The 13782-nt window shown below is 37.5% G+C and overlaps 2 protein-coding genes across 2 annotated transcripts; both read left to right on the forward strand.

The window, feature by feature from the left end:
- Positions 1-9: 9 nt before the first annotated feature.
- Positions 10-7503, forward strand: LOC104886975 (uncharacterized). Its single transcript, XM_010671546.4, has 10 exons — positions 10-307; positions 396-457; positions 2333-2476; positions 2570-2680; positions 2771-2975; positions 4112-4170; positions 5150-5202; positions 5293-5515; positions 6275-6383; positions 7009-7503. The coding sequence occupies exons 1-10, from the start codon at positions 79-81 to the stop codon at positions 7272-7274; spliced, it is 1461 nt and encodes a 486-aa protein (XP_010669848.1). The 5' UTR covers positions 10-78; the 3' UTR covers positions 7275-7503.
- Positions 7504-11640: 4137 nt separating this feature from the next.
- Positions 11641-12111, forward strand: LOC109134409 (uncharacterized mitochondrial protein AtMg00860-like). The gene has a single exon (XM_019248147.1). It carries the CDS (start codon positions 11641-11643, stop codon positions 12109-12111), a length of 471 nt encoding a protein of 156 aa, XP_019103692.1.
- The last annotated feature ends 1671 nt before the right edge of the window (positions 12112-13782 follow it).

The raw sequence follows: 13782 nt of genomic DNA on the forward strand, positions 1-13782 counted from the left end.
CTTCTTCTACTTGACTGTTTCGTTTTGATTTCAGGAGTTGAAGAAGCAGAGAGTAAAATTGAGCTTTGAAGATTGGAGATGTTGAGAAGAGCACTGAAAGCGGTGACTTCACATTCCATCACCAATTCACACCTCCGCCCTTTTCTCTCTCCTCAATCTACATCTTTTTTCTCATCTTCATCATCACAAACTTCACCTACGCATTTCGTCGAACATGTTGCAGGCGACAACAACAACAACAATGAACCAAACCTTCAAACTCCCACCGCCATCTCCATTGATCGCTCTTCCCTTCATACCCCTCCTGGTATTTCTACATTTTCACTGGTTTTTACTTCTTTTTTTGTTTTTTTTATTTTTTTTTTTTTAAAAAGGGTTGTTGTTGAATTTGGCAGAACATTCTCATGAACCCAGTTCAGATTCTGAGCTTGTCAAGCACCTAAAAAGCATAATCAAGGTTACCCATTTTTCCTCTTATCTTTTTCTGTTTTGGTTTCTATGCTATTTGGTAAATAATGTATGTTACTATACATGTAAAGAACTTGTGACAATTTTGGCTCAAAATGAAGTGTCCAAGGGTTTTTATGATCTTATCTTTGTCCAAATGTCGCGTAGTTGAGGTATAATGAAGAGTCAGAGGAATGTAGGGCAAAACTCGGCATTCTAATACTGTGTCATTGAAGACTTGAAGTGGACAATGGGTATTTTCTATGATTGTTATCTTATTGAATTTATGGAGTTTGGACACTGGAAAATTGGAATTCTTTAATATGGTTGGTATTAAGTGAAGTCTTATTACTATAAGGTTAGGTTTTGATGTATATCTTTTATGAGACGCTTGGTAGATAACATGTGGATAAATTTGAAATTCCTGAAGTTGACAACTATATCTTTTTGCACTCATGATTGAGATCTTGTTTGATGATTTTCCTAAACAATTTGTTGATTATAAATTGATGTGCCTTCTGAGGGACAAGGCTTTGCATTTGAATAATCTTGACCTCCCAAATCATACTGAGAGGCTAGAGTGACGTGATTGTGGTTGTGGTTGTTGGTAAATCTTATCTTTTGGCTACTATATTTTTCTTGAGATTTTTGGGGAACAAATAAATACAGTATGTATCCTTTTGTTGGAGCATGATGTTCAACTTTTAATGGAGGCCTTGTCCCTTATCTACGGAAGGGATCAAGGTTAGACCTTAGAAAGTCAAGGAAAAAGATTCTAGCATGTAGGTGTAGTGTTTTGTGCTAAATTTTAGAAACAAAGGCTTTCTGTTGAGACTTGACTTGTATTAGATCCAGCACTAAACTTTCTTCCTTCAAGAAGAGAGGTCCTTCTTTCAAATAACCAAGCCACCCCGTTACCCTAATTCCTCTACTGAGGGTTCGCCTAGGGTGGGCCAGTGGGTGTTAATATGATCTGTACAATTGCGAAGAGGTTCTTTCAGCTGTACCCAGCAACTCTAAATTGCTTCAGTCAGACCTTGATTAAAATGTCAGCTGACGAATTAAATACTTGCAAAAAAGTAGTAAGAAGTAAATTACAGTTCAATGAAGCACTTGATGTACTCTGTTGTAATTCAAAGTTGAAAATTTTCCCATTATACTGATTCGGATAATATTACTGTACTCCTGTAAATACAACGTTGTTTTTCCTTTTCCTTGGTAAGAAAGAAACTTTCTAAATGGACGTAAAAAGAAAGACTAAGATAGTACAATGGAGAGGATCAAGGGTCATCAAACAAAACCAATGGAATTTGAGTGACTCCTTCATGGTATACAACTAACACAATTCGGAAAACACAAACATCATGACTCCAAGAAACGTATAAGCGTGAGCTGAGACCCTCACCTGAAAGATTCTTTTATACCTTTGGAACCACCAAACCCTCATAATAGTCAAACAAACCGACTACCACAATGCTCTGCTATCCTTATCTGTTCGGAAAATAATTCTCCCTCTATTCTAGAATCCAAATTAGCTTTCATATTATGTTTTTCTGTACCCACCTTTGGCCATCAATTACTCCTAATACTGCATTGGTGACAAATATTAAAAATGTAATATTATGAAAGTACTTTAAGAGTACTAATTTTCATGATATAATATTTTTAGATTTTTTATAGATATATATTAGGAGAATTTAGTGGTCAAAGGTTGAAATGTGACAGATGAAAAGGAATGGAAAGAGTATTGTGTATCCATTAGTGCCTCAAAATGGCATCTTTGTAAATCATTGCAAAATTACCACCTCCAACAATATATCAGTAGAAGTTTCAGTTTTATTGTGGATACATTTTTAACATAATCATTCAACTCTTCTCTTTGCAGTTTCGTGGAGGTCCTATCTCGGTGGCTGAGTATATGGAGGAAGTTCTCACAAATCCAAAAGCTGGTTACTACATGAATCGTGATGTCTTTGGTGCAGAAGGTGATTTTATCACCTCTCCTGAAGTCAGCCAGATGTTTGGGGAGGTAATCTGATAACAATAACAGCTCTCTAGATGTTGTATATCATAATTGTGCAAGGACTGGCAGTATTTATTTGTCTGTGCTCCCTGTTCATAGATGATTAGTGTTTGGGCCATGTGTCTCTGGGAACAAATGGGGCGGCCTGCTAAAGTTAATCTAGTGGAGCTTGGTCCAGGAAGGGGAACCCTTATGGTCGATCTTTTACGTGTAAGTCAATGGTATCGCTGACCTTAAAATTTTTCGGACGGGCAAAGGTTCTTCATATCTATAATATCAACATTTGATTTTCTTATGCAGGGGGCATCTAAGTTCAAAAACTTCACAGAATCCGTGCACATACACTTAGTCGAGTGCAGCCCTGCACTAAAGGAACTCCAGCACCTCAATTTGAAGTGCGTGGATGAAGATAACGTATCTTCAGACAGTGAGTTAAAGACAATAAGCAGACTAACTGGAAACTCTGTATCATGGCATGCTGCTTTAGAGCATGTTCCATCTGGAGGTGTGGAATCATTGGCGTAATGAGTTTCTTTTAGGGTTATGTCTTAATATTTTCCTTCTGGACTAATGCTATGCTTGCTTGGTTCATGAGCTAGCTTATGTTCATTGTGCTTGCTTGAAAGTTTATCTGGATTACAGATCCATCTGGTTGATATTTGTAATGAAGTGGGTATGTTGGCAGAAAAATAAAGGAAGAAGATGATGATATTTGATTGATGGAAATGCAAATTACAGAAAATAAAAGGATAATTATCAAGTTTTCGAGTGACTTGACACACTCCCAAAGCTAACCACTAAAATAAACTTCTCCAATATTTTCTTGATATCCTCTCCTTAACACTAACTCCTATTAATAAAGTTATTTACTTACTCCCCAAGCTAACCTAATTATATTGTACTACCCAGATTACCCCTCCCCCTAAACCAATCTAATACAACATTATAAAAGTTCTATTGTCGAATCTTTTGACTGCATGAAATTGTTGTCCTCTTAGAGTTTGCCCATGGATAGTACTGACTACTGAGTTTTGAGTGACTTATTTTGGTTTTGTGTTTCTAGCGCGAGAAAAATACACATCCCAGAGCCCTCTGGAGTCCGGACCCCTCTCAGAGAAACAGAAAGAAAAAAGAAAACGAAAACACTAATTAACTGAACATGAATTCAGTCAAACAAGTTGGTCAGGAACTAGATGATGCAGTGGTACAGTACCTTCCTCATAAACTCCCATGATATTTCTATAGATATCATCTGTCTAATGTTTGGAATATCTTGTGGATTACCTTTGAACAAGTGGATTTAGGGTGACTTTTCTCAAAGATGCTTAGTAAGTAAAACATAGTGCTGAGGATTGACACATGTTATTGGGGATAAGCTGTCAGAAAATGAAATGAAAAAGATGGCCTAGTGCTTTTGATAAAGTCTTAAATAGTAAGATGACTTGAAAGTAAACGAATGTCTGAACTGATCAAATGCCTGGGCCTCTAACTGCTTGAGACTTGAGAGTAACTGGAAGTTTTTTGTTTGCTCTAATGGATGCATCTTGTGCTTTTGACATTTAATAGACTTCAAGTTGAGCTTGTGCAACTTATCCAAAAAATGTCGAGCTTGTGTAACTTTCTTTTTTACATTTTCTTCAGTGCCAACAATCATAATAGCCCACGAATTTTATGATGCTCTACCTGTTCATCAGTTTCAGGTTTGTTGTACGTTCGGTTCTTGTCATCCATTAAAAGTCACTTTATCTATTTTTTATTTGCATTAACTAGGCAACATGAACTGTTGCACCTTTTCTATCAGTTAAAATGGCTGAAAAGTTCATCTATTTACTTGTTGATGTTATTGAACCTGAAAAGTGCTTTGCATTATGAGTCAGCATATGCATCTGCCTTGTATATCTTATTTCTTATAGTTTGTATATCTGTCTGGCTTTCCTTCCCCTCTGCATAATGTTCTCTCTGTCTGACTCAAACAGTTGGATTGCAGAAATGTAAAGATCTGCCCAATGGAAAAACTTTGCTTTCTTAGGATTGAATTAAAATATTAAAATTGAGAATAATGATGCTGTTAAAGAATGCGAGAGGAGACTGATCTAATTCCCATGGTGACAAAGGAGAATAATATTTCCATATTTTTCATTTGGTATATACATAGTATCCAAAACTATTTGAGCAAGAAAAAAAGATTGACGACTGACTAGCAGTGCATCTTAGGTGCTTGTTGATATTCACTTGGATTAGTGGAGATACCAGGCTTACTAGATATGTCTGTTATGGTTGTATATCGCTTTTAGTTTTACGAAGACTAATCAAATATGTCACTTCAGGCGTAAGATGCACGTCTGACATAGGAGTGGCTAAGTGTGTTGGACTTGGAGCTGAATATTGAATATCTGTGATTTTATCTTCATTTGCTCCTCTGGTATAGGTCTGTTGTGACATATCTGCTGAGTCCGACGGTCTAGTATAGTTAGAAAAGCTAGTTCATGTAGCCAGCATGGATTAGAAATTAATTGTTCATAATTATCCTTCTTGCAGGTCTATTTGACATGTAGTTCTGCATTTGTTTCTTCATCTTTCATTAGTTCTATCAGTTATCTGCACGTAGCAATTGGTTCTCTAAAATATCATCTTATACACAAATTCATTCCACTTTTCTGATTGTTGAGATTATTGCAGAGAGCTTCTCGTGGCTTCTGTGAGAAAATGGTTGACGTAGAAGAGGATTCAGCGTAAGGTTTTCAAATTTTTTTTACTTATATGGTATATTTTATTCCCATTACAGTATAGAGTTATATGTTCTGTTTATAATCATTGTTTAGGTTTCGTTTTGTTCTCTCGCCTACTTATACACCTGCACAGATTTTCCTGGCAAAGCGCTGCAAGTGGGCTGTGAAAGAGGAAATAGACAAGCTCAATCAGATTGAGGTTTGCCCAAAAGCTATGGAGTTGACTGAATTGATTTCTACAAGAATAGGTTCTGATGGTGGCGGAGCACTTATCATTGACTATGGTCTAAATGGAATAGTTTCTGACAGTCTTCAGGTACATTACAAATCCCTTAAGAATCATTATGATATGATTTGACTAAAGCTGTATGTATGACCATATGACTATCAACACAGTTCTTTCATCAAAAGCCATGCATTTCTTCACTTTGTTTTTAACCTATAGGCCTTTCTCCCAATTGGGTGGAAATTAAGAGGGAGAAAAGTGTTAATTTCAATACCATTGGCCTCATCTCGACTTTGGGGTGTTCCAAAAATAATAGACCACATTTATTAAAATTCAATTCCCAACTTCCGCACACTACCCTTATTCATGAGGATCTGTATGTCTAAATTGGGAATATATTGTTCATTACTACCTTTTGTTAAAATACCCATAGTATTTTAACACATTTTCTTAAAAATGACACAGACCAATAATTTGGAAGGGAATAGTGTATTGTTTTAAATCTGAAGCCAAGGTTAGCTTGGTTTTAGTTATGGAACCCACGGTTGTGAAATCGAATAAAACCATAACCTACTAAGATTGAAGTTTTCTGTTTTCATGCTTTAAACTTTGGAGTGCTGAAGGTCTCAACCTGATAAATCGCCTGTTAATTGTGAAACTGGTCTTTGGATGGAAAGTTTTTGTCTTCAACATAAATATGATAGGTAATCCAGCGTTTATGATTTGCAAATTCCTCTGTGGAATTGATAAGTAAATAGCAACACATAAACATGAGAGATATTTTCATTGCTCATATGCATGGCATATTTGGACGCAAGCCACTATTAATCTGTGATTTTTCTTATGCAGGCAATTCGAAAACACAAGTTTGTTGATATTCTTGATGACCCTGGAACTGCAGATCTCAGTGCTTATGTTGACTTTGAGTCGATTCGTCTCTCTGCTGAGGAGGCTTCAGGTCAAGAAATATCTTCCCATTTTCTATTCCTATCCCCTTTAACTATTGAAGTTAAGAGTGTCAACTTAGGGATTTAAAAAATCGAAGAACAACTTCTCCCATACATTTTACATTTTACCTTTAAAGGTAAGACCACCTCTCTTTTTGAGGTAAAGAAGCCACTTTTTAAGTGAAATATGTCATCTTTTAGGCTTTTACCATAAACAAGTCACTTTTGAATTTAGGATCTTTTGCCAAATGCAGCCCTTTAAAGGGCTACTTTGTTAATTGCAGCTCTTTAAAGTGGCTACTTTGTTAATTGCAGCCTCAGATAAACCAAACTCTTTTAAGTTGCAGCCCAAACCCAACCTATTTTCACGTCTTTTAGGCCGCAACTTAAAAGAGTTTGTTTTATTTGAGGCTGCAATTGAAGAGATTGAAATGAAAGGGCCGCAATTAGCAAAGTAACCACTTTAATGGCTGCATTTGACAAAAAATCTTAAAAGAAGGGGTACTTTTAATCTTGAATAGACCACTTTTGACTAATTTCATAAAAAGTAGACTCCACATTAAATGATAAGAGTCTCATATGAGAATGTGCGATGGACGAATTACATTATAATAGTTGCTTTTGCAATTTTTTCAGAAGATGTTTCGGTACACGGTCCTATTACTCAGTCCCAGTTGTTGGGTTTTCTGGGGATAAATTTTCGAATTGAAGCTTTATTAGAGAATTGCACGACAGACGAGCAAGCAGAGATTCTGCGAGCAGGATACTGGCGTCTTGTGGGCGAAGGTGAAGCCCCTTTTTGGGAGGGCCCCAAAGACAAGGTTCCTATCGGGATGGGTACTCGGTATTTAGCTATGGCTATTGTCAACAAGAATCAAGGCGTTCCTATTCCATATCAGTGAACTAGATTTTAGGATACCTATAGAATAGGAAAGTTAAACGGTCTTGATGTAATAGAAACGCCACTTAAAAAGAGCGTCACTGGTTTCTCTTTTTTTTTAAAAAAAAAAAAAATTTATTGTGTAACTCAGTTACTCACAATTTGTCATAAGAGGTTTTATCTTTGTAATTTGGATGAACATAGTTCTGTGGATCCTTTTATAATCAAATGGCTAAGGATCTTAACTATAACTCTCTGAAATCTAAATCATGACACTATTATATTAACAGTCAGTAGTACTTCTGATCAACGATCATGTTTATGGCATACCCACCCTGGGTTGATTGCTATCAGTGTCGACATAATTGTAGGACCAGATTTTCTTGTTGCAGCACTGCTCCTCTAAATTGCAAGGATTGCACTTCCTGCAGCATTCAACAAGGTGACAATCACTCCAACTCCAATCCGATCTCATACTTGGAACTCGCTTAGCTCCGATCTTACCTCCATCGCTTCTCCCACCACTTTATGCCTTCACAGCTTCACTTAAATGATAAATCAGTGATTGCCTCATGCTCTGCACCACTTATGCCTTCACAGCTTCACTTAAATCAGTGATTGCCTCATGCTCTGCAGGATGCTTGTTAGTCGGTCGGTCCAGTTTCAGCCTTTTGTCTCTATGCTTTCATTAGTTCTTGTTCATGGGGTGGTGGTTAAAACATCAGTCTTTATTGTGTAATGCTCTGATGTAACAAGGACTTCTCATGGAGATCATAGACTGAATAAAAGTTAGCAACTCCTATATAGAAGAAAAAGAAAGAGGGAATGAAACAAGGAGTAAGAGGGTGTTTGGCAGGGCCATAAACATTTTTTAGGAAGTAATTTCCAATACGACGGAAAATAAGTCTACGCCGGTGGGACATATTTCATTTCCTAAAGAATTGAATGCCACATGTTCTCCCTTATTCCTTATCTTTCTCTTTCCGTTCTCTCATCCATCTTATCGCTTCCATTTTATTCTCCCTTTTCTCTTTAACTTTATGTAAAGAACCAAACAAATAAAGTAATTAGTGTCACCAGAACTTTTTTTCTGTCCAACCAAATGAAGCCTAAAATGCTACTGGCGTAAAATTATTAGGATTGAAATTTACTTGTTGGCTCGTAGTTTATAAATAAAGTTGAACCCAAACTTTTAGTTTAGTGGCTTGTGTTGCAAAAACTTGTGTGCAATGAAATATGTGTTTTCATGAAAAATTCTTAACTGCCTTCAAGAAATTATCATCTTAAGATTTTTTTATTGAATGTTATCAGAACCCAAGATCTATAGAAGTCTATGTCTTCTCTTGATTTTCAAATCACGTGTTTTGATAACACATGTTATAGTATTACTGTAATAATAACCGTCATATTCCTAAAACATGTTAACGGCGATGTCATATTCCTAAAACATGTTAACGACGATGTCATGTTCCTAAAACATGTTAACACGATGTCATGTTCCCAAAACATGTTAACGGGCCATATTCCTAAAACATGTTAACGACGATGTCATATTCCTAAAACATGTTAACAGCGATGTCATGTTCCTAAAACATGTTAACGGCGATGTCATGTTCCTAAAACATGTTAACGGCGATGTCATGTTCCTAAAACATGTTAACGGCGACGTCATATTCCTAAAACATGTTAACGGCGATATCATATTCCTAAAACATGTTAACGACGATATCATATTCCTAAAACATGTTAACGGCGATATCATATTCCTAAAGTACGTGTGGAAGCACATACCACATAGGGGAGGATCTTAGTTGGGGAGAATATGAGATTAGTCCCTAGTAACTGTTTTTTTGACAGTAGTATATAGAAGTGATATATACTGTATTGGATATATACATATATAAACTTGTAGCAATCGTTAAGTAGGGCCGGACCAACGTGGGGTCCTGTGCGGCACGAGACCCCCATTATTTTTTCAAAAATTGTTAAACAAATTTTTAAAAAAACAAAAAAAGAACAAATGTGTAAAGTTGTATATTAGGCCGTCAACGGTAGTAACTACTCCTAGTTACTCCCTCAGTCCTTTATTAGTTTACCCACTTTGACTTATAACACTATTCATCTTTAATACTTTGACCATCATTCGTGTATATGTAAGGAGAAATATAATTATGTGGGATATCATTTGATTTGTCTCAATATTTAGTTTTGAAATTTCAAATTTTTATAATTTTTGCAAATACATGATTAGAGATATTATTACTCAAAGTTTTACATCGATAAATGTGAAAAGTCAAAACTGGTAAACTAACTTTTGAAAATCTAGCTAGCAGGTTAGATTTATCTCAGGAGTACTTATTGAGTTGTTATTTGGGAGGATTGGAGGAAGTGATTCAACTTGATGTGAGGATGTTTAACCCTACCACCATCCAACAAGCCCACTGCTTAGCCAAATTACAGGAAGCTGTCCACCAGGCCATAAAGCCAAAAACACAACCCAAACCTTTACCTCCCTTATTACCTACCCCAAAACACCCTACAACCAACTTGGATCCACTAATAATTGGAGAGGAGCAAACACCAACCCACAAAATTCACAAACAAAAATTTAACCAAACTTCAAACCCTAATAGGAAAACCCTGACTGCTAAAGAAATGAGTGACAAGAGAGCTAAGGGACTTTTTTTTGGTGTGATGAGAAGTATGAGGTGGGTCATAGATGTAAGGGAAAGAAGCCTCAGCTATTTCACATTAAGGTGGAAGATGATGAAGAAATAGAGGAGAAAGGGGAAGGAGATACAGGAGAGTAGAAGGAAGTAATGTGTGTCCAAATATCACTGCAAGCTCTGGATGGACAAGGTAATTTCAATACCATGAGGTTAATGGGTCAATATGGGAAGAAACCTCTCCATATCCTGTTGGATAGTGAAAGTACACATAATTTCATTGATACCAACACAACTCTCAAACTTAGTTGCAAGGTGGAAAAGGTCTCACCCATGTGGGTTAGGGTGGCTGATGGAGGACAACTAAAATGTGATGCTGTGATTAGAGGGCCGGGTTTGAGTGAAAAATGCAAGGTTACCCATTTGCTGCAAATTTGTTATTACTACCCTTAAGTGATAGTGATGTAGTATTGGGAATACAATGGTTTTCTACATTGGGCTCTATCCTATGGGATTTTAATAATTTAACCATGGAGTTTAAGGTAGAAGGTAGGAAGGTAAAACTGAGGGGAGCTACCAGAAAAAAAAAAAAAAAAAGGTTGATAGCAATTTAACCAGATCAGTGGATGAAGTTGGTACAACAAACTAGGGAGTTATCCATGATGCAGGTGGTAACTCCAACCATGGAGTGGAGCCCACAGTTATCTTCTACTTATACATGGGAACTTGAGGGTTTGAGTGGAAAATGCAAGGTTACCCATTTGCTGCAAATTTGTTATTACTACCGTTATGTATGTGGTAGTGATGTAGTATTGGGAATACAACGTATTTTCTCTAAATTGGGCTCTGTCCTATGGGATTTTAAGAATTTAACCATGGAGTTTAAGGTAGAAGGTAGGAAGGTAAAACTGAGGGGACCTACCTAAAAAACAAAGGTTGATAGAAATTCAACCAGACCAGTTGATGAAGCTAGTACAACAAACTGGGGAGTTATCCATGATGCAGGTGGTAACTCCAACCATGGAGTGGAGCCCACAGTTATCTTCTGCTCATATGTGGAACTTGAGGAGACACACCCTGATATTAAGTCTCTTCTCCAGGATTTTGCTGATGTGTTTGAAACACCAATAGGGATGCCACCTGACAAAGAAGGATTTGACCATAGAATCCCTCTCAAGGAAGGAACACAATCAATCGACCTCAGACCATATAGATATCCTGTATTGCAGAAGGATGTGATTGAGGAGCTGGTGCATGAATTACAAGAACAAGGGGTAATCAGGGATATCAATAGTTCGTTTGCATCCCCAGTAGTTTTGGTAAAAAATAAAGATGGAGGGTGGAGGATGTATGTGGACTATAGATCACTCAGCAAGGCTACATTGAAGGATAAATTTCCAATACCAATAATAGAAGAATTATTCGATGAATTGCAAGGTACCATTTTCTTTTCTAAGATTGATTTAAAGGCTGGATACCATCAGATCAGAATGCATGCATCCTGATGATATTCACAAGTCCGTCTTCAAGACCCATTTTGGGCACTTTGAGTACTTGGTAATGCCCTTTGGCCTAACCAATGCATCTTCAACTTTTCAATCACTCATGAATCATGTATTCAAGCCTTATTAAGGAAGTTCATATTGTTTTTTTTACGATATATTAGTTTATAGTCCTACTTGGGAGGAGCACATTAACCATTTGCAGATAACCTTGGAAGTGATGAGGACCTATGTTTTACATGCTAATGCCAAGAAATGTTCATTTGGTTATACTAGAATCAATTATCTTGGGCATATCATATCTGAAGGAGTGAGAACTAAAGATGATAAAATGCATGCTGTATTATCATGGCCTCAACCAAGGACCTTGAAACAGTTAAGGGGTTTTCTAGGCCTGACTGGCTACTATAGAAGGTTTGTGAGAGACTATGGCAAAATTTGTAGGCCTCTCACTAATCTATTGAAGAAGGATGCCTTTTCTTGGCGTGAAGAAGCTACTATAGTTTTTGAAACACTCAAGCAAGCCATGTCTTCCCCTCCTGTGTTGGCTCTTCCTAATTTTCACCAGCCTTTTGTTATTGAAACGGATACCTCTGGGACAGGCATTGGAGATGTGCTGATGCGAGGGGGCCACCCAATTGCTTTTATAAGCAAAGCTCTATCAGAGAAATTTGCATCTCTCTGCTTCTGAGAGAGAACTCTTGGCTATTGTATATGCAATAAAGAAATGGCAACACTATCTTATGTCGCTGCCATTTACAATCATAACTGATGAGCAAAGCCTAAAATATATGCTTGAGCATAAGATTGTCACTCCATTCCAACAGAAATTGACGGCAAAACTAGCAGGCCTTGATTATATACGTGTGGCAGTGAAAATAAAGTTGTTGATGCCTTATCTCGAGTCTCTGGAGCTGAGATCATGAATATGATGATATCCACACTTCACTCTTCCCTCTTGGAAGAAATCTAGGAGGTATAAAGGAAGATCCCAACGTACAAAAGCTCATTGCTGAATTACAAGTTGATCCTAACTCTCATCCTCACTTTACTTAGGTAGGAGACCTGCTTAGAAAGAAGGGAAGGTTGGTAATTGGGCATAGTACTGCTCTAAAGGTGAAGATTATGGAGTGGATGCATAACTCTAACACAGGGGGTCATTCTGGGATTAAAGCTACTCTAAGGAGAATTAAAAGTTTATTTCACTGGCCTGGCATGAAGAAAAATGTCGCACACCACATTAAGCATTGTTTGATCTGTCAAAGATGCAAATATGATCAATCTGCGTCCCCTGGTCTCTTACAACCTCTGGCAATCCCTGAAAGAGTGTGGGAAGAAGTCACTATGGATTTTATATAGGGTCTTCCAAATTCCTTGGGGAAAAATGTCATTCTGGTAGTTATTGACAGGTTGAGTAAGTATACCCATTTCATTCCCTTATCCCACGCATTCACTGCTATCAAGGTAGCTCAGGCTTATATGGACTTCATATATAAGCTCCATGGATTCCCTAAATCCATAATTTCATATCGTGACAAAGTTTTTATCAGTACATTTTGGAGTGAATTGATGAAAATTCAAGGAGTACAACATCATCTTTCAACTACTTACCATCCACAAACAGATGGGCGGTCTGAAGTGTTGAATAGATGCCTTGAAAATTACCTCAGGTGTATGTGTTGTGACACACCCCAAGAGTGGGCTAGATGTCTGCCACTAGCAGAATTCTGGTATAACACTACTTATCATTCAGCTTCTCACACAACCCCTTATGAAATACTTTATGGGCAGCCACCACTGCACCACATGCCCTATCTAGCTGGATCTATAGCAGCGGAGAGTGTTGATAGGAGCATACAGAAGAGAGAAGCTACTATTGTTCTTCTAAAAGAGCATCTTGCTAAAGCAAGGGACAGAATGAAGCAGCGGGCGGATAAGAAGAGGAGTGAAAGAGTATTAAAGGTTGGAGATTGGGTATATCTAAAATTACAACCTTACCATCAACATTCATTGGTGCATAGGCCTAACCAGAAGCCTGGACCTAAGTACTATGGCCCTTACATGGTCATTAAGAGGACTGGTGAGGTAGCCTACACACTATAACTCCCTAACTTCTCAAAAATCCACCCCACTTTTCATGTGTCCCAGTTAAAGAAACATAACGGCTGACCACCCACCCATATTATTAATCCCTCTTCTCTTCATATCCCTCACCTACATCCTGCCACACATCCCACAACAGTCATTGATAAAAGGAGCATCAAGAAGGCTAATCATGTTGTAGTTCAGTGGTTGGTTCAATGGTCTGATTCATCTCCAGAGGATGCTACCTGGGTGGATGCTACCTGGGTGGATGCTACCT

Source organism: Beta vulgaris, chromosome 2 (genome assembly GCF_026745355.1).
Source record: "Beta vulgaris subsp. vulgaris cultivar EL10 chromosome 2, EL10.2, whole genome shotgun sequence".
Taxonomy (NCBI): domain Eukaryota; kingdom Viridiplantae; phylum Streptophyta; class Magnoliopsida; order Caryophyllales; family Amaranthaceae; genus Beta; species Beta vulgaris.

Bases quoted from the DNA above. Each gene is read 5' to 3' on its own strand.
- LOC104886975 (XM_010671546.4), top strand. From the start codon at position 79: ATGTTGAGAAGAGCACTGAAAGCGGTGACTTCACATTCCATCACCAAT. The intron at 458-2,332 runs GTTACCCATTTT...TTCTCTTTGCAG, and splicing joins ACCTAAAAAGCATAATCAAG to TTTCGTGGAGGTCCTATCTC. The intron at 5,516-6,274 runs GTACATTACAAA...TTTCTTATGCAG, and splicing joins TAGTTTCTGACAGTCTTCAG to GCAATTCGAAAACACAAGTT.
- LOC109134409 (XM_019248147.1), top strand. From the start codon at position 11,641: ATGAGGACCTATGTTTTACATGCTAATGCCAAGAAATGTTCATTTGGT.